At 47.1% G+C, this 22918-nt stretch overlaps 1 protein-coding gene across 2 annotated transcripts in view; it reads right to left on the reverse strand.

The window, feature by feature from the left end:
• Positions 1-283: 283 nt before the first annotated feature.
• elmo2 (engulfment and cell motility 2) overlaps positions 284-22918 on the reverse strand; it is a 28200-nt gene continuing 5565 nt past the window's right edge. Inside the window, exons 5-23 of one of the 2 annotated variants that reach the window (XM_084440745.1) lie at positions 21802-21874; positions 21598-21648; positions 21102-21271; positions 20913-21012; positions 19685-19836; positions 18867-18945; positions 18369-18404; positions 17905-17955; positions 17141-17263; positions 15860-15979; positions 15154-15258; positions 14947-15055; positions 13866-14002; positions 13239-13402; positions 11138-11250; positions 10722-10829; positions 9954-10036; positions 2317-2394; positions 284-2121 (exon numbers count right to left, since the gene is read on the reverse strand). In XM_084440745.1, the coding sequence (XP_084296871.1) occupies positions 1921-2121; positions 2317-2394; positions 9954-10036; positions 10722-10829; positions 11138-11250; positions 13239-13402; positions 13866-14002; positions 14947-15055; positions 15154-15258; positions 15860-15979; positions 17141-17263; positions 17905-17955; positions 18369-18404; positions 18867-18945; positions 19685-19836; positions 20913-21012; positions 21102-21271; positions 21598-21648; positions 21802-21874 (2053 nt within the window). In that variant the 3' untranslated portion in view covers positions 284-1920. The remainder of the gene's footprint in view (positions 2122-2316; positions 2395-9953; positions 10037-10721; positions 10830-11137; positions 11251-13238; positions 13403-13865; positions 14003-14946; positions 15056-15153; positions 15259-15859; positions 15980-17140; positions 17264-17904; positions 17956-18368; positions 18405-18866; positions 18946-19684; positions 19837-20912; positions 21013-21101; positions 21272-21597; positions 21649-21801; positions 21875-22918) is intronic. The other variant, XM_084440746.1, reaches the window with a different exon arrangement.

Genomic DNA, 22918 nt, shown 5'->3' on the forward strand with positions numbered 1-22918 from the left:
AATGTGTTCAGTATCAGTTGACTTCTATTTGATATGATAGTGTGATGCAGCGTATATAACACACACTGCCCCCTGCCGGCCAAGGAGAGGAATTACATGTTAGACACTCATCCAGGTAGTGTGTGGGTGTGGTTGAGGTCAGGCCTTCCCTGTGCTGGTCAGGTCAGACTGACATGTACACTCTTCAATACGTCTATGAGATTCAATTCACGGAGATTTTCAACCCAATTTGACGTATTTATTCACACAAAACAAAATACATTTTTTTTCCAATAAGGCAACACAATATATACATATAGTGATTTATATATGAATACCATATTTAAATGTAATGTTGTCATTTCACAACATGTCATTCACTACTAGCACTAGCCTGAACACAGCGATTGTTAAGCGAGTCATGTAAAAGAGGATGATAAAGTTAGCTCAGCAGTCCCGAGCGTTGGGAGTGACCCTCCTTTGTTCTATGTGGCATGTTGTGGTGTTTTAAAAGCTGCTACAAGCTTAGGGCAGCATCGCCTGCCATCAAATCCCCTTCAGACGGAGTAGGCCCTACGACGCAGCCTAAAATGGGACATCAAATACAGAAACCCTGATCTCCTTTCCACGGGTAAAACAACTTCCAATACAGCGCCATGTTACTGTAATTCATGTACTTATGACATATATACGAATGACCATGAGTTCCCATAGCATATCAAGCACATTCCGTGTTACGTCCATTAGTAGCAGTGTTTAGTTACAGTACAGCAAAAACATTTGATCCAACGTTGGTCCATTTTTGACCACTGCAGGTTCTCGCCGCTCCCAGAAAGCATTTCACCACAGCGTATGCAGAGGGTGTACAAGGTACAAGCGCCTCGTCTGTAGCGCTTACTGTGTTCGAACAGTATCTGGCCACTATTACTCACTGTACACACTAGAGGAGCGGTTTGCAAGACAAACATGGAAAGAAAAGGTTTTGATGCTAAACTTCCTCCATCTTCTCTGCCCCACGTTCGTTCTGGACTGGCGTGTTTCCTTTTTTCTTCACAGACGGTTTCACATAATCGTTTACAAAAATATAATTTCTATTCTGCATAACAAACAAACAACAATATAGATTAGTACTGAATTCAGGTAATTCGATGATAATAGGACACAGAAAGTGACTTGAATGCCTCAGAAAATACCCCTGCCCTGATCATTAGAATACAGAACAACTCTCTTGGTGAGAGAAATGGTCACTTAGCAATACACTCACTGGGCCTCCATTTTCTCTCCAATATCATTTTACACATCCTGTTGATAAGGCCATGAAGTAATGAGTTAGAAAACACAATACAAACCTTATGGTTCATATATTGGAGACTACCTGTACTTAATTTCTCAGTTAGTCCTACATACAGTACCCTGGCCTTGACTAGCGAGTGGCAGTTGGATGTTCAGGACATCAGGCTAGTGTTGTTGAGATTCATTCCTTAGCGCCAGGAAGATGCCAGTCCCTTCCTTCACCAGTTACAGATAAAATGTAGACACACACACACGCACGCACTCACGCAAACTTACATAAGCGTACATACTCACATAGTTCTTTGCACACTCACAAACCCACAGAAGCGAACCCAGACATACTCAAACACCTCAATTCCACTGACTCCGTTTGTGTGGCGTTCTGAATGCGGTCAGGTTTTACTCCGTTCTCCACACGGCTTCAACCCCCACTGGTTGCCAGATGCCAGATCCATCCAAAATATACCTGCTGTCAGTTTCTACCAGTGTTCCACGGAGAACCGGTTCTGGGACGCTTCTGAAACGTGCCGCAGAGCATCTGGCGGGAACACAATCATGGTCTAGAGCGGCCGTGGTCACCTCCGCCTGCCGTACCGTCACCGGAACGCCCCGGAACACGGAGTCAGTGGAATCTCAGCGTCACACGAGTCAGCCGTAGTTGTAAGTGAAGTTATAAGAGCTTGGCTCCTTGGGCACAGGGGGCGGGGCCTCTGGGATGGTGATGTTCTCCAGGTCGAGGAGGCGGAGCTTCATCTCCATGCTGATCAGAGTGTCCATGTCGCTGCGCGTGAGATCACTGCCCATCTCTCTGCCCAGCAGGGCGCACAGCCCGTCAGTCCAGATACAGTACTGCACACACACACACACACACACACACACACACACACACACACACACACACACACACACACACACACACACACACACACACACACACACACACACACACACACACGTCAGTGCCTACAAGAACAGTACAGGCACATAAACCTGTGTGTGTCCTATTATCCACTCAGTTTGTTTTGTGTGAAGCGAGCAACTTACCTCATATTTGTTGGGAGCTACAAAGTTGAGGGCCTCGTCTGGATCATGAAGGATGGAGAACGCCAGCTCCATCACCTCCTACACACACAGGAGATATCACATGTTAACCAGCCCCAACACCACCTGCACACGCTAAGTCAGTACACTAACAGTCAGTGCTAAACAGCTCTCTCTGCTGGTAAATGGTAAATGGACTGCTCTTATATAGAACTTTTATCCAAAACGCTTTACAATGAAGGCTTCCCATTCACACACACATACACACCCCAATGGCAGCAGCTGCCATGCAAGGTGCTAGCCTGCTCACTGGTTCAGCGTCTGTCCAGGAATTTACATCCAAACACCTTAAACCCACCTTAAGCCTTTGTCTTTGTAATTTATCACCTCCCCCCAAGTCCCCTGCAAAACCCCAGTTTCAGTCATGTAAAACACCTCAGCTCTCCCTCTTTTGTAATTGTGAGCACACTCTGCATAGCTCTTCCTCATCTCTTTGTTTAGGTCGGAGGGGCCCCACCTTGGTCTTCCTCGTCCTCATTCAGACTTTTGTTTTCTTTGTTGTCACATGTCTGTGCTCTTGGCCACGCCTGCCATTTCACATTCATGTACAATGCAGTAGCCAATCACATCCTGGAAACACTGTACCTTTGTTTGGACTGTACATAAGCCACAGCCAGAAGTGACTGACTGCACTTCTCTGACAAACCACCTTTGTTTGCGTTGTTCAGGAAGTCCTTGCGCAAGTATTTGATTTCATTCAATAAACCAGACTCAACCTTTTGAACGTATCTTGGTAAATCTTTGGACTAGACAAGTCTAAAATACTATCACAGTTTTGGCGACGCGGATGATCTGGGAGGACTACCTGCGTGTTGCCGGGATTCCAGTGGATAGGACTGATCGACAGACGTGTCGGTCCATATGGGCTTGGAAAATCAATTTTCTCTCTTGCGCCAGAGCGCTAGCCGAGATTATTTCCTCAGTTCTGCCACTGGATTCCTGAGGCTCACAGGTACGTTTAAACGAACCCTCTTATGGGTTGAGTTGTATTTGCCTTGATTTGGTTCAGTTGTGTTGGTCTGGATTGGTGAAAACAGGAACCCCAGCGTGGGTATTTAGTCCTACCGAGGGTAGGGCGAGCATGGTTGATGTTTCGTTTCCAGAACGATACCAACTAGCTTAAGCCTCATTGTTGATGTTTCGTTTTCAGAACGATACCAACTAGCTTAAGCCCCGTTGTTGATGTTCGTGTTAGCACGATTGCCGACTAGCTTCGAAGTGATTGTTGATGTTCGTTGAAGAACGATTACCAACGAGATGGTAGCTACGGGAGTGATTGAGCGTTTTTGCAATCCGCGTTTCTTGGAGAAACGTTTTCCCCTTTGTTCCCGGGTGACTTGGTAAACATAACGAGCGTTACCTCTGACCAAGTGGCTGTACAGTAATTTTGGTAGGATCTAAACGGAAGGTTTGGCCTGGACCAAAGTTGCTAGTGTAGCCGAGCATGCTTGTTGTTTGTAACGTGGGCCTTTGTTTTCGTCTTGTTCGTCTTATGTGTTCACTGTTTGAGCCTCGGCTCTTGATTATTGTTTGTTATGCGCGCCATGGATCCAGGTAAAGTATTGTTTTGTACCCTTTTTAGACTGTTAAAATTCTGCTAGATTCCCAGTAGGCTAGCTAACTGGTTGCCTAGGAGACGCCGGAAAACAACTCCCGGTGATCCGCCTTGAGCCAGAGGGAGAACAAAGAGATTCCTGACTGAGTGAGTACTAAGCGAATTTAATGTCTTAATGTGTGTTTCTTTCGAAATTGTATTCTTTCCCGCCGTGAGTTAACCATAAGGTTTCCTTTCATTGCTGTTTTGGGGTTAGGCTGCGTCGTAGTTATTAGGGATTTGTTTCTTTAAATTTCCCCGCGCTGCCAAAGACAACTTCCGGGTCATACATGCAACATTTTGGGATCACCACTAGGTGTCCCTGTAACCCCGGCTAATAACATAGGGCTAGAGGAGGTCACAGGATTCTACTGCTAGCCTGAGGAGATTGTTGCGCTGAAGCATTATTCTGCGAGCGTTTGTTGGCAGAATTTCGTTATGTGCTAAAGCATTTTCGATTTCTTACATCCACATCTGCATTTTAGTGTTACATTTTTAGCTAAGATTCGGGCTCAGCTAGAGGTGGTTGAGATGATTAGGTTAAGGGAAAAGCCTGTTAATTCTGTAGACTGGTCTGTTTTTAAGATTTGGGAGAGAGTAGCACGAGAGCGGGTTCTTAGGTCAGGAAGGAAAGATAATGAGGTTCAGCAAACAGTCTCTCCGCCATTTCCCCAGCAGAATAACTCTGATTTAAAATTAGATTTCCCCCCCCCCTCGACTCGATGCTCCGTGCTCACAACCAACCAGGCTGTTGCTGCTCCCGCATTTAGCCACGCCCCTTCTCTCTCCCCTCTACAATACGAATTAAATGCGCCCCTTTCCCCCGACCGGAGCGTACCTCCAGGACCACCCTCTTCTCCCGTCCATTCTATAGCTCTGTCGACTAGATGTCACACAAAGCAAGAGCAGGACAGGAAGAAAGAATTGGCTAGAGCCATAGTTGAGGCTAAGTTAAATTTGGAACAACTACAAATAGCTAGTAATAGTCTGGAGGAACCGCAACTCCTAGCCCCAATGGTACGATGCCCGAACCCTAATCCCCGACCGTCTCAAACAGATGATGCAGATGGCCACGAGGCCTGGACCCCTGAAATCAGGGTGTACAGACCGTGGCGTTCAGACGAACTCCGTGATGTTGCTAAAACCTTGCCCGATCCAACCAAAGACATGAACGAGTTCGAGAATCTTTTTAACAGTTTAGTTCGAATGTATGAGCCTCACGCCGAGGAAATCGCCATGATCATGCGACAAGTACTTGGGTTAAAATGGATCGAAGTAAAAGACCCGTTTGATATAACGTTGCCTTTTTCTCATGTCGATTTTACTGCACAAAACACTGCGCTGTTGAACAGAATCAAAACTCGATTCCCTAAAAAGATGGATTGGGACCGTATCACGTATTGTAAACAAAATTCCGATGAGCAGTTCGAGAAATTTTGGGAAAGACTGGAATCAGTCTTCGCGTCACACAGTGGCATGGACAAAGCGAACGCCGATTATAAAAAGATTTTGAAACAACAGTTAATGAATAACTCTCTCTCCTCTTTGTCTGACCAAGTGAGGATGATATGCCACACCTGGGAATCAACTTCTCTCGGGGAAGTTGTTGATCATTTCCGGTATTCCGAACGCCTCCGACATTACATTGAACAACGGAATTTGAAAAAAGTCAAGGATGGTGCCGCTAGACTTCAGGCTGCTCAATTGAGACAATTAGACATTCAAAATAAAGGTGCAGGTCTGAAACAAAAACGGGGACGGCGACAAAGGGAGAATAGGCAACGTAGCAGTAGGTCTAAGCATGTTCACAGGTACAGACAGAGTGGGAAAGATGAGGCATGTTTTCATTGTGGTCAATATGGTCACTGGATTGAACAGTGTCACAGTTACCGCAAGCTAAATGAAAGGGAAGAGCCTCCGATTTTGGGGTCGAGCGCCACCTGCTGGACTTCCCTTGAACAACCCATAAGGGTGATTTTAAACTAGCCAAGATAGAGAGTTTTAATTTTTAAGGTAAATAAACAGGATAAAATAGATGTAGAGCGAACTCAAAAGTCTGACAGGGTTGAATAGGTGTTTGATTCAGGAGTTTAGGGAGGGGGAGTGGGCACCCCTGGACCTAGACTCCAACAGACGGGGGCGGGACCGCAAGGTCCCAAAAGGGCACGTTAAAATCTTCATATAGTGCTAGGGGAGACGACTGAAGGCCCCCGTGTCTGAGGAAGTATGAATTAACATACTGCTCTGGTACCGTCTAGTCAGCACTGTGTCGCCGTTAAGGGGTTGGCACTGTGTGGTACGTGGACGACAGTCCACACCTAAGCAGAGGGGCGTTAGAGACGACCTCTGTGAATAGGCAAGGCTGGTGAAAACGGTCAAAGTTCTAATATTCATAGCACAAGTGGAATTAGGATCAGACCGTCGGTTCTGAGCTGGGTGACTAACAATCACTACGGTGTCCGGGATCGCTATCGACTGGGTCACCGGCCGGTCGGGTCGCATATGGCAGTAAGACCTGAGATGGCCGCCGCGCTCGGCTCAATGTACAGTCAGGCCACTACAAGCCAAAAGCGAATGCGTTAGTAGGCGAGTAGTGCTTCTGTGATCGGTGGGCTTTGAAAAGAAGACACCGGGAAGCAGAAGGCTGAGCTCTCATTCCAGGGGAGCCTGGCTTGAGGCCTCGGACGGAACGGGGTCTAGCCCGGGATTGCGCCCTGAATGGGAGGTCCGAAAGACTAAAGCGTTGTTTCAATAGTCAATGAATGGCCATAAGCTGTTCGTTTTATGCATTTCTACTGTATGAATTTTCATTCATATAATGATAATGTGTTTTTTGAGGAGCTGGCATTAGGCCTTCTCCTCTGCTATTGAACCCAGTCTGTGTTTTGAGTCTTAATTTTCAGGTGCTATGGACCCTGGGCGGCAGGTCTTTGAGAAGCCTGGATCATGCCTTCCTGGGGACTGCTTGGGACCTGCTGTTTGTCTGTTTTAACTGTTTGTTTTGTCTCTCTTTCTGATATGTAGCTTAAGACATAAGGGTTGTGCATAATAGTGGGGGGAATAGATAAGGGTTGCCAGTATCTTAATCTGAATGCAGCATCTCATAACCCAATTTATATATATTTTAAATGAGTATGTTAAATATCTCATGTTTATAGTTTAAGGCACATTCATCGGGCCTGAGTGTTTTTTTCTGAGTGTTTTTTTACAGACAACTGTCGTTCCGGGAGTGATGGGCGAATGCCGAACCAGGAGACGGGCACAGACCGGAGGTGGAGATGGAGATTACTGGCCTGTTTCCCTACAGATGGGCGATCTGGGTTTCGTGAGATGCAGACCAACGCCATGTCACCAACTCACTGTGAGCGACAGATAAGTATGAAACAGGAGCAGTGCCCAAATACTCTGTCCTCAAATGCAGAAGAGGGAGGGTTTTAGATATACAAATTTTAGCTATACAAATGAAGCTTTGATGGAGTTCTTTGATTAGTTAATTGTAAATGAAGCCAGTTCATTTTAGTGTCATTTTCTTTGCCCCATCTCTATTTTTATCCTGACTTCAGGAAATTTTTGCTTTCACCCTTAGGGGGTGTTGTTTTGTTGAGACGAGAATATAGCGTATTTTATTTTCATAAAATCGCAAGAGAAATGCTAAGAGCCAAATCCAATTGCCTTGATCATGACTGGGGACTGGGCGTGTTAAAGTCATTCTAACACTGCCCTTGATGTCACTGTAGGCTACTGCAGACTGGCTCTAAATGACACTTGAACAGTCACCCTGTTTAAGTTTTCCTGACAGAATAACAACATTTTTTCCCCAAAGCAGGAGCTTGCGCTTAACCATGTTTCTGAGTATCTCCTACAGACTGTTGAATAACCGTTCCTGACCAAAGAAGGGAACAGGGAGACCAGACCAGAGGACTCTCTTTTGCTCTGTTTTGTCTCTGTTTGTCTCTCTCATCTGTGGATCCACAGACGGAGCACTTCATCAGCCTGTGCTGGAGGCGGGAGCGCCGAGGTGAGCCCTCCAGCAGCACGACCCGGGCCGGCCCTACGTGGAGCAGTACAGGGATGGACCGGGTTCAGTTCAAGAGCCTACATTTCTGACCTACAAGCATTTGCTCCACCTGCGGAGAAAAGAAATGAAGGACTAAGTGCACATTTCCACCACCAAACTAACCTGTATCTAGGGCCTAATGACAAACCTGTACTACCTCGTTCATGTTTTCATTATGCTTTCAAACTAGCCCACGGGCCAGATCATGTTTCAAAAACAGGGGTGGCGGAGGATGTTAACAGATGTCTCCAACAGAGTGAGGACCGCCATTTCCTGAGGCTAAGGAGGGGTTCCTGCATCACATCTCTCCTGGGGATTGGGTCCTGGTCCACGACCCCAGACGAAGGAGCTGGAACTCGCCGAGGTGGCTCGGGACGTACCAGTTTCTACTCATCACGCAGACAGCGATCTGAGAGGACTTCGTTGGACCCATGCAAGCCATTGCCGACGGGTCCAAGCAGCAGAGGACGGTCCACCAAGGGATCGCAAACACCAGGAGATCAGAATGCAGCTGAACCAGAGGGCTCAGAGGCCAAAACCATGGGCCATCACACTGTCCTCTCCTCTGACGAGGAATCGGAGGAAAAATGACCTTGCTGGTCACCTCCTCACAAGATGCACCACACACGCACACACACCTGCACACACTAACATTGAACATAACTGATTTCAAGCAACGCGACATCGAAGTTGCGATCTAGAAGAGAAGACGCCTTGCATTCCCCAGATGACATTCTCCTCTGATGAGCAATCGGACTGCACCTCTGATCGCACACACTGGAACCTACATTAAACATTCAGCGACGCACACATGGAATCTATGTTCCATAGGACATCACATGCAATTATTCACAAGAGTGAATGAACTTTAAAATAATCTGGAAAATATCATATTTGTTTACAAGAGTTGCAATGGTTGAAACATGAGTTGATAAATAAGTTTGGGTTTTTCCTCTAAATTGACCAAGAGGTTTTTTGCCCCTCTTACACTGGTAACCATTTTATCTTTTTTTTTGCCTTGTTAAATCAAGTTTGTTTTTTGGTGAATGGTTGTCCACTCTTAGACTATAAATAGTATATAATCATGTCAATTTTTTTATCTTGTTTCCTGTCAAATTTCTGAAGCAAGGGGTTTTGGTGTGTGATTTTGCACGTTGAGAGGAAATAATTAAAGTTTCCACCTAGTGGAGAGATTATTTCCTTTCCACATGTATAGCATAGCTGACTGTTTACACTGTGTTTGGATTTTATTTTTGTGTGCCTGTTCAGGCACAAATGAGGGATTGTCCAGGAATTTACATCCAAACACCTTAAACCCACCTTAAGCCTTTGTCTTTGTAATTTATCACCTCCCCCCAAGTCCCCTGCAAAACCCCAGTTTCAGTCATGTAAAACACCTCAGCTCTCCCTCTTTTGTAATTGTGAGCACACTCTGCATAGCTCTTCCTCATCTCTTTGTTTAGGTCGGAGGGGCCCCACCTTGGTCTTCCTCGTCCTCATTCAGACTTTTGTTTTCTTTGTTGTCACATGTCTGTGCTCTTGGCCACGCCTGCCATTTCACATTCATGTACAATGCAGTAGCCAATCACATCCTGGAAACACTGTACCTTTGTTTGGACTGTACATAAGCCACAGCCAGAAGTGACTGACTGCACTTCTCTGACAAACCACCTTTGTTTGCGTTGTTCAGGAAGTCCTTGCGCAAGTATTTGATTTCATTCAATAAACCAGACTCAACCTTTTGAACGTATCTTGGTAAATCTTTGGACTAGACAAGTCTAAAATACTATCACACGTCTTTGCTCAAGGACACTTCGACATGTCGTCTGGAGGAGCCGGGATTCGAACCGCCGACCCTACGGTCATCGGACGACCCGCTCTACCTCCTGAGCTATACGGCAGCCCCTGCTGGTCTAGTTCTGCGGTCACCTTGTTTTGTTTCAGGGCACTCTTCTCCTTCATATGAGGACAGTCCTTCCCCGTCACCACCGACTTGATATCAGACACAGGGACTGTAGGCCAGAAGAATAAACAGATCATCTATCTGCTGTAAGGCAAGGTTATTATAGTTAACGAAAACTAACTAAAAAACGAAAACTAGGTGTGAAAAAACATTTTAGTTAACTGAAATAAAAATAAAAACTAGGCTTTACAAAAAAACGATAACTAACTAAAACTGTATTGTGTGTTTACAAAACTAACTAAAATAAACTAAAATTGTAAAGAAAATGTCCTTAGTTTTAGTCTTTTTCATTCCATACATAAGCCTAGGATTTTGGGTGGATATGAAATCTATCCTCCATGTTGTTTAGCTGTGTCCCTGCGCAGAAGTAACCTGACGTTCGCCTGATGGTTTGTTTCACACAGAGTGAAACAACATGAGCTCACGAGATCAGGATGGTCTCACGAGGCTAGCACAGAAAAAAAACTAAAACTAAAACTAATACTGAAACTAATAAAAATGTAACTAAAACTAAGCATTATCAAAAAATTAAAACTAAACTAAACTAGCAAATCTGCTTTAAAAACTAATTAAAACTAAACTGAACACAAAAAGTTAAAACGATATACAAAATAAAAACTAATGAAAAAAGCTAAACTATTATAACCCTGCTGTAAGGTCACGCCACCGAGGTGGTCTTCAGCCTGCTGTGGACCGGTCAGAGAGAAAGAGACCGAGCGCTGCGGCAGACTCACTCTTGTCGGTGAGCATCTCGAACGGCACCTCGCCCTGAGGAGACTCTATCAGGTCTCCGTAGTGAAGCACCTTGTGGTTCAGAGAGAGCCGGCAGAACCAGAACTTCTCTGGAGGACAGACAGAGAGAACCACATCTTCAACACAGAGAGAACCAGAAGTCCTCCGGAGGACAGCGAGAACCATATCAACATGGAAGGGTCATGACATCATCAACATATCAACACGGAAGGGTCATGACATCATCAATCATTTTATGCAGCAAATGAGATGTGTCGAAAGGACAGATCTAACTGATGAGACACTGAATGAGGAGTCTGAGTCACGTGTGTGTGGTGTGTGTATATATATATACATACATACGTGTGTGTGTGTGTGTGTGTGTGTGTGTGTGTGTGCGTGTGTGTGGAGAACCCACCCTGCCTCCGGCGGTTGGCCATCTTCCTGAAGCAGCTCCCCTCACAGAGGCGGTTCAGTCTCTGCTGCTTGATCAGCTCCAGGATCTCCGGCTGGATCCTCTCACGCAGCTCGCTAGAACATCAACACCTCCATCAGCATCGCAGAGAACCCAACACTACTAGAACATCAACACCTGAATCAGCATCGCAGAGAACCCAACACTACTAGAACATTAACACCTCCATCAGCACCGCAGAGAACCCAACACTATTAGAACATTAACACCTCCATCAGCACCGCAGAGAACCCAACACTACTAGAACATCAACACCTCCATCAGCACCACAGAACCCAACACTACTAGAACATTAACACCTCCATCAGCATCACAGAGAACCCAACACTACTAGAACATCAACACCTCCATCAGCACCGCAGAGAACCCAACACTACTAGAACATCAACACCTCCATCAGCATCACAGAGAACCCAACACTACTAGAACATCAACACCTCCATCAGCATCGCAGAGAACCCTACACTATTAGAACATCAACACCTCCATCAGCATCGCAGAGAACCCAACACCACTAGAACATCACCACCTCCATCAGCATCGCAGAGAACCCAACACTACTAGAACATCAACACCTCCATCAGCATCGCAGAGAACCCAACACTACTAGAACATCAACACCTCCATCAGCATCGCACAGAGACCCCAACACTACTAGAACATCAACACACCTACATCATAGACCCTACACTACTAGATCAACACACCTACATCATAGACCCTACACTACTAGAACATCAACACACCTACATCATAGACCCTACACTACTAGAACATCAACACACCTCCATCGGCATGGAAAACCCTACACTACTACAACAAGTCAAATTTGGGGTAATTTGATGGGCTTTTACAATATTATTTAAACATTTTTGATACATTTAACAAAAATACATTTTAAACACTTTCCCATGGAGCCCCTGTAATTATGCCAGGGACCACAGGGGGTCCATGGACCCCTGGTTGAGAGACTGTGTTCTAGATCTACGCCAGACCACCATGACAGACTGAGAACCTAACAGGGGACAGGCAGACCCAAACAAACAAACACAATATATACACAGCATGACAATGTTGGTTTGTTGATGACATGCAGGTAGCAGGGTGGTTGGTTTGTTGGTTGGTTTTTACCTCACAAAATACTAACTCAAATCTACCTCACAAAATACTAACAAATTACCTCACAAAATACTAACTCAAATCTACCTCACAAAATACTAACTCGAATCTACCTTACAAAATACTAACAAATTACCTCACAAAATACTAACTCGAATCTACCTTACAAAATACTAACTTGAATCTACCTTACAAAATACTAACTCAAATTACCTCACAAAATACTAACTCAATAATTATTATTGTTGATGACATGCAGGTAGCAGGGTGGTTTGTTGATGACATGCAGGTAGCAGGGTGGCAGGTTTGTTGATGACATGCAGGTAGCAGGGGGGTTGGTTTGTTGATGACATGCAGGTAGCAGGGTGGTTGGTTTGTTGATGACATGCAGGTAGCAGGGTGGTTGGTTTGTTGATGACATGCAGGTAGCAGGGTGGCTGGTTTGTTGATGACATGCAGGTAGCAGGGTGGTTGGTTGGTTTGTTGATGACATGCAGGTAGCAGGATGGTTGGCTTGTTGATGACATGCAGGTAGCAGGGTGGATGACATGCAGGTAGCAGGGTGGCTGGTTTGTTGATGACATGCAGGTAGCAGGGTGGCTGGTTTGTTGATGACATGCAGGTAGCAGGGTGGTTGGTTTGTTGATGACATGCAGGTAGCGGGGTGGTTGGTTTGTTGATGACATGCAGGTAGCAGGGTGGCTGGTTTGTTGATGACATGCAGGTAGCAGGGTGGCTGGTTTGTTGATGACATGCAGGTAGCAGGGTGGTTGGTTTGTTGATGACATGCAGGTAGCAGGGTGGTTGGTGTGTTGATGACATGCAGGTAGCAGGGTGGCTGGTTTGTTGATGACATGCAGGTAGCAGGGTGGTTGGTTTGTTGATGACATGCAGGTAGCAGGGGTGCTGTGTCTGACTGACTCACATGATGGGTGGAGACTGGAAGTCATCTTGGCTCATCCTCTCTGACTGGCGCAGGCGGAGGATCTCGGAGTAGCTCAGGCTTCGCAGTTTGCTCTTCAGCTGGTCCAGAGAGACCGGCTTCATGGCCAGCGCCCGTGTGATCTGCTCCCTGACCACCTGCATCACCTGGACACACCGAGGGGGACCGCGCACATAAACACACACAGCACCAATCCGGCCCAACAGAGGAAAGACTACATTATATGACATGCACTCAAATCTACCTCACAAAATACTAACTCGAATCTACCTTACAAAATACCAACTCAAATTACCAACTCAAATTACCTCACAAAATACTAACTCGAATTACCTCACAAAATACTAACTCAAATTAACTCACAAAATACTAACTCAAATCTACCTCACAAAATACTAACTCGAATCTACCTTACAAAATACTAACTCAAATCTACCTTACAAAATACGAACTCAAATTACATTTCATTGTGACCGATCACCACCAGTTAGAAGTCTACATCATCCACTCAGCTGAACCACACACTTGAAGGAAAGTGTATGAATGTGTGTGTGTGTGTGTGTGTGTGTGTGTGTGTGTGGTGTGTGTGTTTCCCAGACGACCTCTGACCTTGTTGAAGTCTTCGGCCGTGGCCCTCATCTCCTTCCAGGTCTTGTTGAGCAGCTGGATGCAGATGCAGAAGAACTCCTCCCAGGCTCTCTCGTGGGTGAAGAACATGGGGTGGTAGTCGTTACAGCCCTCGTTAGCTGGAGGGCCACAGCACAGCACACACAATTAGGCCTTTCAACTAGGGCTGCACGATTAGGACCAATAAATTATTGTGATTATTCGCCTGATATTGTAATTGTGATTATTAAGTGTGATTAATATTTCACATTTAAATACATTTTTGTGGTGCCACTTTCATATATAAATGAGAAATGTAATAATAATAATAGGAATAATAATCTGAGAAATGTATGCTATCTGCTATCTGTCTGCTGTCTATCTGCTATCTGTCTATCAGTGAAATTGCTCACAATGCACAACGCCCATGATTCACTCCAAGCACACGATTAGTTAATTGCAGAGGTCATAATTGGGATTAGGATTAATGCATGATTAATTGTGCAGCTCTAATTTCAACTAGTTGTTCAACAACGAAGTGCTAATGAGTGAAATGTTTTGAGGAGATGTTTATAATGCTGGAGATGTGAGAACATGAGGAGGTCTTATTAACTGGCTGTTCCTGATCAAATCAACGAGCAGACGGCAGAGTGTTGCTTGGCTGTGGTGTCAGAGAGATGGAGCCATCTGTGCGGTGTAGTGTGTGTGTGTGTGTGTACTGTGTGTGTGTGTGTGTGTGTACAGTGTGTGTGTACAGTGTGTGCGTGTGTGTGTACAGTGTGTGTGTGTGTGTGGGTGTGTTAGTGGGTGTGTGGTGTCCAGTGTGTGCGTGTGAGTGTGTGAGTGGTGTGGTGTGTGTGTGTGTGTGAGTACAGTGTGTGTGTGGTGTGGAGTGTGTGTGTTATGTGGAGTGTGTGTGTGTGTGTGTGTTTGTGGTTGTGTGTGTATGTGTGTGCGTGAGTACAGTGTGTGTGTGTGTGTGTGTGTGTGTGTGTGTGTGTGTGTGTGTGGTGTTGTGTTAGTGGGTGGGTGGTGTCCAGTGTGTGTGTGTGGAGTGTGTGTGTGTGCGGTATCCAGTACTCACGCAGCTCGCCCACTTGCAGGATCTCACACAGCATGCGGGTCAGCTCGATGGCACAGCGCCCGAACGGACACTCGTGCTTGTCCTCGCGACTGCTGTTCTCCAAGACAATCTGGAAGAGGAACACACACACACACACACACACAGTTAACTTCTGTTGGGCCTGTTCCATTCTTCCGTGTGTGTGTTGGGGGTCCGGGCGTACGGTACCCTGATGTAGGTGTCCTGGTGCAGCTTGGCCAGGTACAGCATGTTGTCCAGGGCCAGCATGCCAGGCGGGGTCTGGGTGAAGTCCATCGCTGGGTTCACGTGGTTCTGGACACAACACAATGAGTGAGTCCTACACACGCTACACAAACACCACACATTCATCACAAACAAAGAATCTCTACACACCTCTGAAGGAACTGGCCTATAAGCAAACATCTCAAAACATATATTAATCAAGAGTAATCGATGTCATAGAAATTGTAGTTTCATCACCTCCTTTTGTAATTCACCACCTCCCTCAACCTTTCACATAGCTGTGCTAACCTAATTCATGACAGGATGACCTCCAGGAGGTCAACACACCTAGACGTTGTCTACTCCAGAATAACCATCCTTTGTCCCTTCACGTGTCTGTATTCTCGACCACTGTTGATGACGCCTGCCATTTAATATGACGTACGTACAATGGGTTAGCCAATACCTGTGTTTTGCTTGAATATAAGGCCGCGCAAGACCAGGAGGCGGGACTTCACTTGGATAAACCACTCACGCGCGTTGTCCTGAAGTCCTTGCGCTCGTATGTTTTCTCAATAAACCAGACTTAACCTGTTTGAGCGAATCTTGGCAAATCCTTTTTGACTAGATCAGTTAAAATCCATTACATCGGTCAGCTCCAGAAAGGTGGTGTTCTGGTGTGTGGACTCACGGTGAAGCCCAACATCTTGTAGTCCTTGGTGTACATGGCCTTCCTCTTCTCCGTGCCGCCAGGATCGTTCTCCCCGTCGAAGGCGATCCGGCGCAGCTCGAAGATGATGTCTCTCTGAGCCTGGAACACACAGGGTCCCGTCGTTGTGGGCGTGATTCGCGCTTCGCAGAGTTTGAACGTGTGCAATTGAACCTTTTCGTGGGTGCTGGGGTGGGCGATTGGGTGGGCGGGTAGTCAGGGACCAACGCACTAGAGGTACAGATGTGGCTGTACAGCACCTGGTCGTTGGGGTCGAGGCAGGGTCAGGGTCAGGGTCAGGGTTATGTGGCTGTACCTGGTCGTTGGGGTCAGGGTTAGGGTCAGGGTTATGTGGCTGTACCTGGTCGTTGGGGTCGAGGCAGGGTCAGGGTTAGGGTCAGGGTTATGTGGCTGTACCTGGTCGTTGGGGTCGAGGCAGGGTCAGGGTCAGGGTTATGTGGCTGTACCGGGTCGTTGGGGTCGAGGCAGGGTCAGGGTTATGTGGCTGTACCTGGTCGTTGGGGTCGAGGCAGGGTCAGCGTTAGGGTCAGGGTTATGTGGCTGTACCTGGTCGTTGGGGTCGAGGCAGGGTCAGCGTTAGGGTCAGGGTTATGTGGCTGTACCAGGTCGTTGGGGTCGAGGCAGGGTCAGGGTTATGTGGCTGTACCTGGTCGTTGGGGTCGAGGCAGGGTCAGGGTTATGTGGCTGTACCTGGTCGTTGGGGTCGAGGCAGGGTCAGGGTTAGGGTCAGGGTTATGTGGCTGTACCTGGTCGTTGGGGTCGAGGCAGGGTCAGGGTCAGGGTCAGGGTTATGTGGCTGTACCTGGTGGTTGGGGTCAAGGCAGGGTCAAGGCAGGGTCAGGGTCAGGGTCAGGGTTATGTGGCTGTACCTGGTCGTTGGGGTCGAGGCAGGGTCAGGGTCAGGGTCAGGGTTATGTGGCTGTACCGGGTCGTTGGGGTCGAGGCAGGGTCAGGGTTAGGGTCAGGGTTATGTGGCTGTACCGGGTCGTTGGGGTCGAGGCAGGGTCAGGGTTATGTGGCTGTACCTGGTCGTTGGGGTCAAGGCAGGGTCAGGGTTAGGGTCAGGGTTATGTGGCTGTACCTGGTCGTTGGGGTCGTGGCAGGGTCAGGGTTAGGGTCAGGGTTATGTGGCTGTACCTGGTCGTTGGGGTCGAGGCAGGGTCAGGGTTATGCTGTACCTGGTCGTTGGGGTCGAGGCAGGGTCAGGGTCAGGGTCAGGGTTAGGGTCAGGGTTATGTGTACCTGGTCGTTGGGGTCCATCTTGGTCATCATGCGCTCCTCCAGCAGGTTAAAGGTCAGCACCTGCAGCACGTACAGCTGGTGAGCCATCTCTGTTTTGATTGGTCGGTTGCCTCTGATCACATGCTGGGAGAGAGGACACATGAATGTTAATCTGTTGTCAAAGCGCCGGTTTTCACGGCCGGTCATCAGTCGACCATGCTGGAGGTTTTAGGCTGCTGAATGTAGATAGATAGCTAGATAGATAGGTCCGTCTGTCTACTGATCTATTTGTCTATTGATCTATCTGTCTAGCTAAACCTTAGCTTAAACCTCCAACATGTGAAAACCCCATATAACCTAATGCAGAGTGTGGTGCGAGTAGGGCTGTGTAAAAAATCAATTAATCGATTCTGAATCAAATGATTCAGAATCGATTCATGAATCCCAAAATCGATCATTTATTTAATGAATGAATGAATAAATGAAGGAATGAATAGTTCATTAATTCATTCAATGATTCATTCATTCATTCATTTTTGGAAATCAGTATCGATACCCAGCCCTAGTATTGATGTGTTGCATAACTTGGCAGTCATGTAATTAAGGTTCCAGCTAAAAAAAAAAAAAAAAGGTTTTAGTAACACTAACCGAATTTATATTGAATCGAATCAAATTGTGATAATCGATTCTGAACCTTGTGAATCGGAATCGAATCGATTCTTGAAATTCGACTCGATACCCAGCCCTAGGTGCGAGTGTGAAGGTGAGCTCGACCCGAGACTCACGTTGAGGATGATGGAGCGCAGGTGCTTCTGAGCCAAGGTGCTCGCCATCTCCTGAGAGGAAAGATATCCATGTACCATCAGTCAAAGAACACAAAATGGTGGACACACAGCAAGGCTATTGTGAGTTCTGGGGGAAAGTTGCAAAAAGGTGTTAACATAAGATGTTTCTATAGCTTTCTGAACTGCATTTTACTGCTGGTGGAGGTTATTATCACCCCCAAAACAAGGTGACATGTCGCAACCCAGAGAGCAGGGTATGTCTACTACCACTAGGGGGCGACAGAGTGCTTCAGATAGATCTTACCTCCATAAGAGTGCTACTCATGGCTCTGTCTGAATGATAAGGACTATGCAGTTGGCTGATTCCCTACGGAGCACAGCAGTGGACGGCAGGGCTATAGGGTGGGGGGGTGAGGTGGTGGAGGGGATGGAGTGAAGGATTGTGGGAGATGTTGTTCACTTACAGTGAGCTGCTGGTCCAGGGGGTTTGTGTATTCCTCCTGGAGGGGGGAGGGGGGTGATGGGTGGGGAGGAGGGGGTGCAATGGAGACAGAGAGTGCACAAACACTTACACAGAGCACAAGGTAACAGGCACACAGGCGCAGCAGGCAAACGGCACCATAGAGAAGGATCACAAGATGGCGGCCGGCCCGGCTGGGTCCAGCACAGTGTATGGTGTTCAGCATACGGCCCATTCAAGCAAGACACAACAATAGAGCACTGACACACTATGGAGTACTGATGGGGTGAGATGGGTGTTAGTAACCTCGACACAACCATGACCCAAAGATGTCACCGTGGGTAGGAGATGACATGACCTCATGGTAATCCTATATTAACACGTGAGGGGGGTGGGGGGGGTTCTCTTCCCTGCGCTACGATGGAGAACAGCTGGTGATGTTGTTCATATTTTGTGTCTATCAAAGCCTTCGTTGTGGTGTTGAGAGTCTGCGTCTACCGACCTGTCGTCTGTCCTCCGGCGCTTTGAGAAACAGAGCGTTGATGAGAGCGATAGCGTAGGTCTGGATCTCCTGGTTCGACCTAGAGAGGCATCAGCAACAAAACAACCAGTTAGAAGCATCTGCTCCTGGGCGCCACGCACTGACGCTAAACTAACTACACTACCAGGAACTGGTTAGGGCAGGGTTAAAGGTACAGTGTGTGACTTTTGGCGGCATCTAGTGGTGAGGTTGCAGATTACAACCAACTGAAAACAATAATGGTGCAACATGACAGCCTCCATGGAAGGACCCGCTGCCTATGTAGAAATAAAAGAGTCATTCTAAGGTAACAGGAAAAAAAAAGGACCTATTTTCATGGGATTATACACCAATGAAATAATAATAAACAATGAATTGTATTGATAAAGAACTTTGTGAAACCAATCTAATTAAAACATACTTATAAATATTATAATCCATTTCTGAAGTCTGCACAAAATTCTGCCACAAACTTCTACACACGGCACCTTTAATGACTTTGCTTTTATTTGAAATAAATCTGGGTTCTCGGTGCGTGTGAGTGTGTGAGGCCCCAGTGCGTGTGTGTGTGCGAGGGGCCCCGGTGCGTGTGTGTGTGCGAGGGCCCGGTGCGTGTGTGTGTGCGAGGCCCCCGGTGTGTGTGCGAGGGCCCGGTGCGTGTGTGTGTGTGTGAGACCCCGGTGCGTGCATGTGTGTGGGGCCCCGGTGCGTGTGTGTGTGAGGGGCCCCGGTGCATGTGTGTGCGAGGGGCCCCGGTGCGTGTGTGTGTGAGGGGCCCCGGTGCGTGTGTGTGTGCTCACACTTGCAGGTGTCCGATGAGCTGGCCCACGGTGATCTCCTGGGCCACGCGCTGGTACAGGCTGTGGCTGTTGAGCACCATGCTCTCCAGGATGGCCAGAGAACGCTGCAGGATCGACACGTCCACCATGGGCTGGTTCACATAGCCTGAGATCTAACGGACACACAACATACACATTACATTACAGTCATTTAGCAGATGCTTTTATCCAAAGCGACTAACAATAATTGCATTTAACGTAGGAAGAGCCAATGTACTACTACTTGCCAGAACTCACAAGTGCATCTTCTTTCTAAAACAAGTGACTAAGAGCATAATCTAGTGCTGAAGGCAAAGTGCAAAAATAGCAATCTAAAGTACAGTGCAATACAATACGTGCTTAGGAGGGAGGATTGGTGTAGTACTTCTTGAAGAGATGAGTTTTTAATACACATATACAACATACACACACACGAATATACACATAAAACATGCACACAGTTGAATACACATACTGTAACATACACAAACTTGAATATAGACACACAACATACACACACACTTGAATACACACACACTTGAATATGTTTTACGATGTAAATTTGAAAGCTCATCACTTTGGCTCAGGGTCAGGAGATAATGAGAGACATTAAAAGCCACAATAAACGTCCATTTGCTTCTACTAAGAGAATGCAATGTTCAGCACTGCAGTGTGGGGTGACAGAGTTGAACAGAGTTGATCACTGCAGTGTGGGGGGACAGAGTTGAACAGAGTTCAGTACTGCAGTGTGGGGTGACAGAGTTGATCACTGCAGTGTGGGGGGACAGAGTTGAACAGAGTTCATCACTGCAGTGTGGGGTGACAGAGTTGAACACTATTAACAGACAACACAACTGCAGGGACTTCAAATAACATGGAGGAGGGATGGTTGCTAAGTAACAGCAGCCCACTCTGTTCCGGCACGAATTATGGGTTGGAGGTGAAACCATTAAATAAATGAGACTCAAAACATGAAGAGGACTTAAAGATGCTCAAACTAGCCCATCTCCAGTGCTCGAATCAAGGAAGAGAGACAATATTAAACACAACAGGATTTATCAGAGAAGGTGAGGAGGACCCATTTCATCTTGTGTACATTGCAAAACAGGATTTTGCATGAAAGGTTTGAGGACCCAGACAACCAACATCTAGAGCCACGTCATCTGTGTGTGTGTGTGTGTGTGTGTGTGTGTGTGTGTGTGTGTGTTACCTGTTTGATGAAGGAGAGTGAGATGAGGTCCCATGACACGATGCCGTGGTCCATGAGCTCCAGGAAGGCCGTGAGGGTGAAGGCCAGCATCTCTCCGAAGCTGGGGACAGAGTGAGCACACCCCACGGTTCAGACGACAACCAACCCCTGTGGGGAGCTTCACCCCTGTGGGGCTGCTTGAACACTCACTGGGTGCCACTCTCCACCAGGCGCGCCAGGGTCCCGATGCCCTCCATGTTGATGAACTCGGTGGCGAAGGTGGGGTCGGCGCACAGCTTGGCCAGCTCCTTCAGCGCCTCCAGGCGGGCGTCGACGCCGTGGGACTGGATCCTCTCCAGGAGCTGCCGCGCCGCCCGCGCCTGTGGACGACCACAAACACGTGAACGCCCAAACGAGGGGCGGCATTGAAGCAGCTGAAAATTATCTCCATCAATCAACATCATAATGGGTAAATCATAAATGAGGCCCTATGTCCAAAATTCCAAACTATCCCTTTAATCATGTTTTGTATAAGGGTTATAAATCACACAAAACTCTCTACATTTGTAAGTGCATTTAAAAAAACATTTGTAACTATGCCAACATATTTAGCCATGACTGAGTAATGAGTTTGTTCATATTTAATGAACTACATATAATCTGATAATTAACAATCCATTCTATAAATACAATAAAAGTGTCTCACGGGAGATATTGCCAATCGAAGGATGGTTCCGTTCTTGATTTCACTACGGCTCTGAAACACGCGACGCAGGTGAGGTAAACACAGGTGTACAACAACAACAACAACAACAACACAAAACACAAGTGAGACTTGTGAGGGAGCCGGGAGAGGTCGTTAGAGGTCGTTAGAGGTCATTAGAGGTCGTTAGAGACGGGTGAGACTCACCTGCTCAGTGATGTAGAGTTGAGGACCGTCAGCATAGCGCAGGGCAAACTGCTCCGAGCCTGACAGAGACCAGCTATGGACACACACACACACACACACTTCATTTCCACTCCATACCAGAGAGCACTGGCAGTGAGAATATCACCCAGACATGAACGTAAACCCACACACTTCACTTTTCAACAGTTTTTCATACAACAGAAACAACACAAGCACGTACAAAAGGTTAACAAAAGTCAGATTGGCTCCAGTTTGCCAGAGGAGCAGATGGCGAGATTGTGAGGGGAGATAAGAGTGGGTGTTTAATATGAAAGGAAATTAAAAAAACAACAACATACATACATATACATTCAGTTGTGAGAGCGAGAGAGTGGGGGAGAAGTTAGGAGGAGAGAGAGAGAGAGAGAGAGAGGAGGCAGAGAGAGAGAGAGAGAGAGAGAGAGAGAGAGAGAATGAGAGAGAGAGAGAGAATGAGAGAGAGAGAGGGAGAGAGGGAGAGAGAGGGAGAGGGAGAGGAGGCAAAGATGGAGAGAAAAGTAAGTTGTTCTCATGTTGGAGAGAAAGTGTCAGTCAGACGACGATGAGGAGGATACGGAGATGAAGACGACGGGAACACCGAGAGGCGTGTGGTAGGAGAGAACAGGCACAGACTGAGTGAGAATAGCAACACGAACGGTTATGTAAGCAGAAAAACACCCTTCCAGAGCAGTCTGGCCCCCATCTGGGAGCCATTACAGCTCCTTTATTAGTCTAAGAACAAGGCCTTTCAGGAACACCGACAGGGGAAGAAAGAACGGGAGAGAGAGGGGGAAGGGAAGAACACAGCCCAGCAGGAAGCGCTGTCACCAGACCTCAGCTACGCTCTCACACTACTGAGCCTCTACCAGACCTCAGCTACGCTCTCACACTACTGAGCCTCTACCTGACCTCAGCTACGCTCTCACACTACTGAGCCTCTACCAGACCTCAGCTACGCTCTCACACTACTGAGCCTCTACCAGACCTCAGCTACGCTCTCACACTACTGAGCCTCTACCAGACCTCAGCTACGCTCTCACACTCCTGAGCCTCTACCAGACCTCAGCTACGCTCTCACACTACTGACCTCAGCTACGCT

Source organism: Borostomias antarcticus (assembly GCF_949987555.1).
Source record: "Borostomias antarcticus genome assembly, chromosome: 7".
Classification (NCBI taxonomy): Eukaryota; Metazoa; Chordata; class Actinopteri; order Stomiiformes; family Stomiidae; genus Borostomias; species Borostomias antarcticus.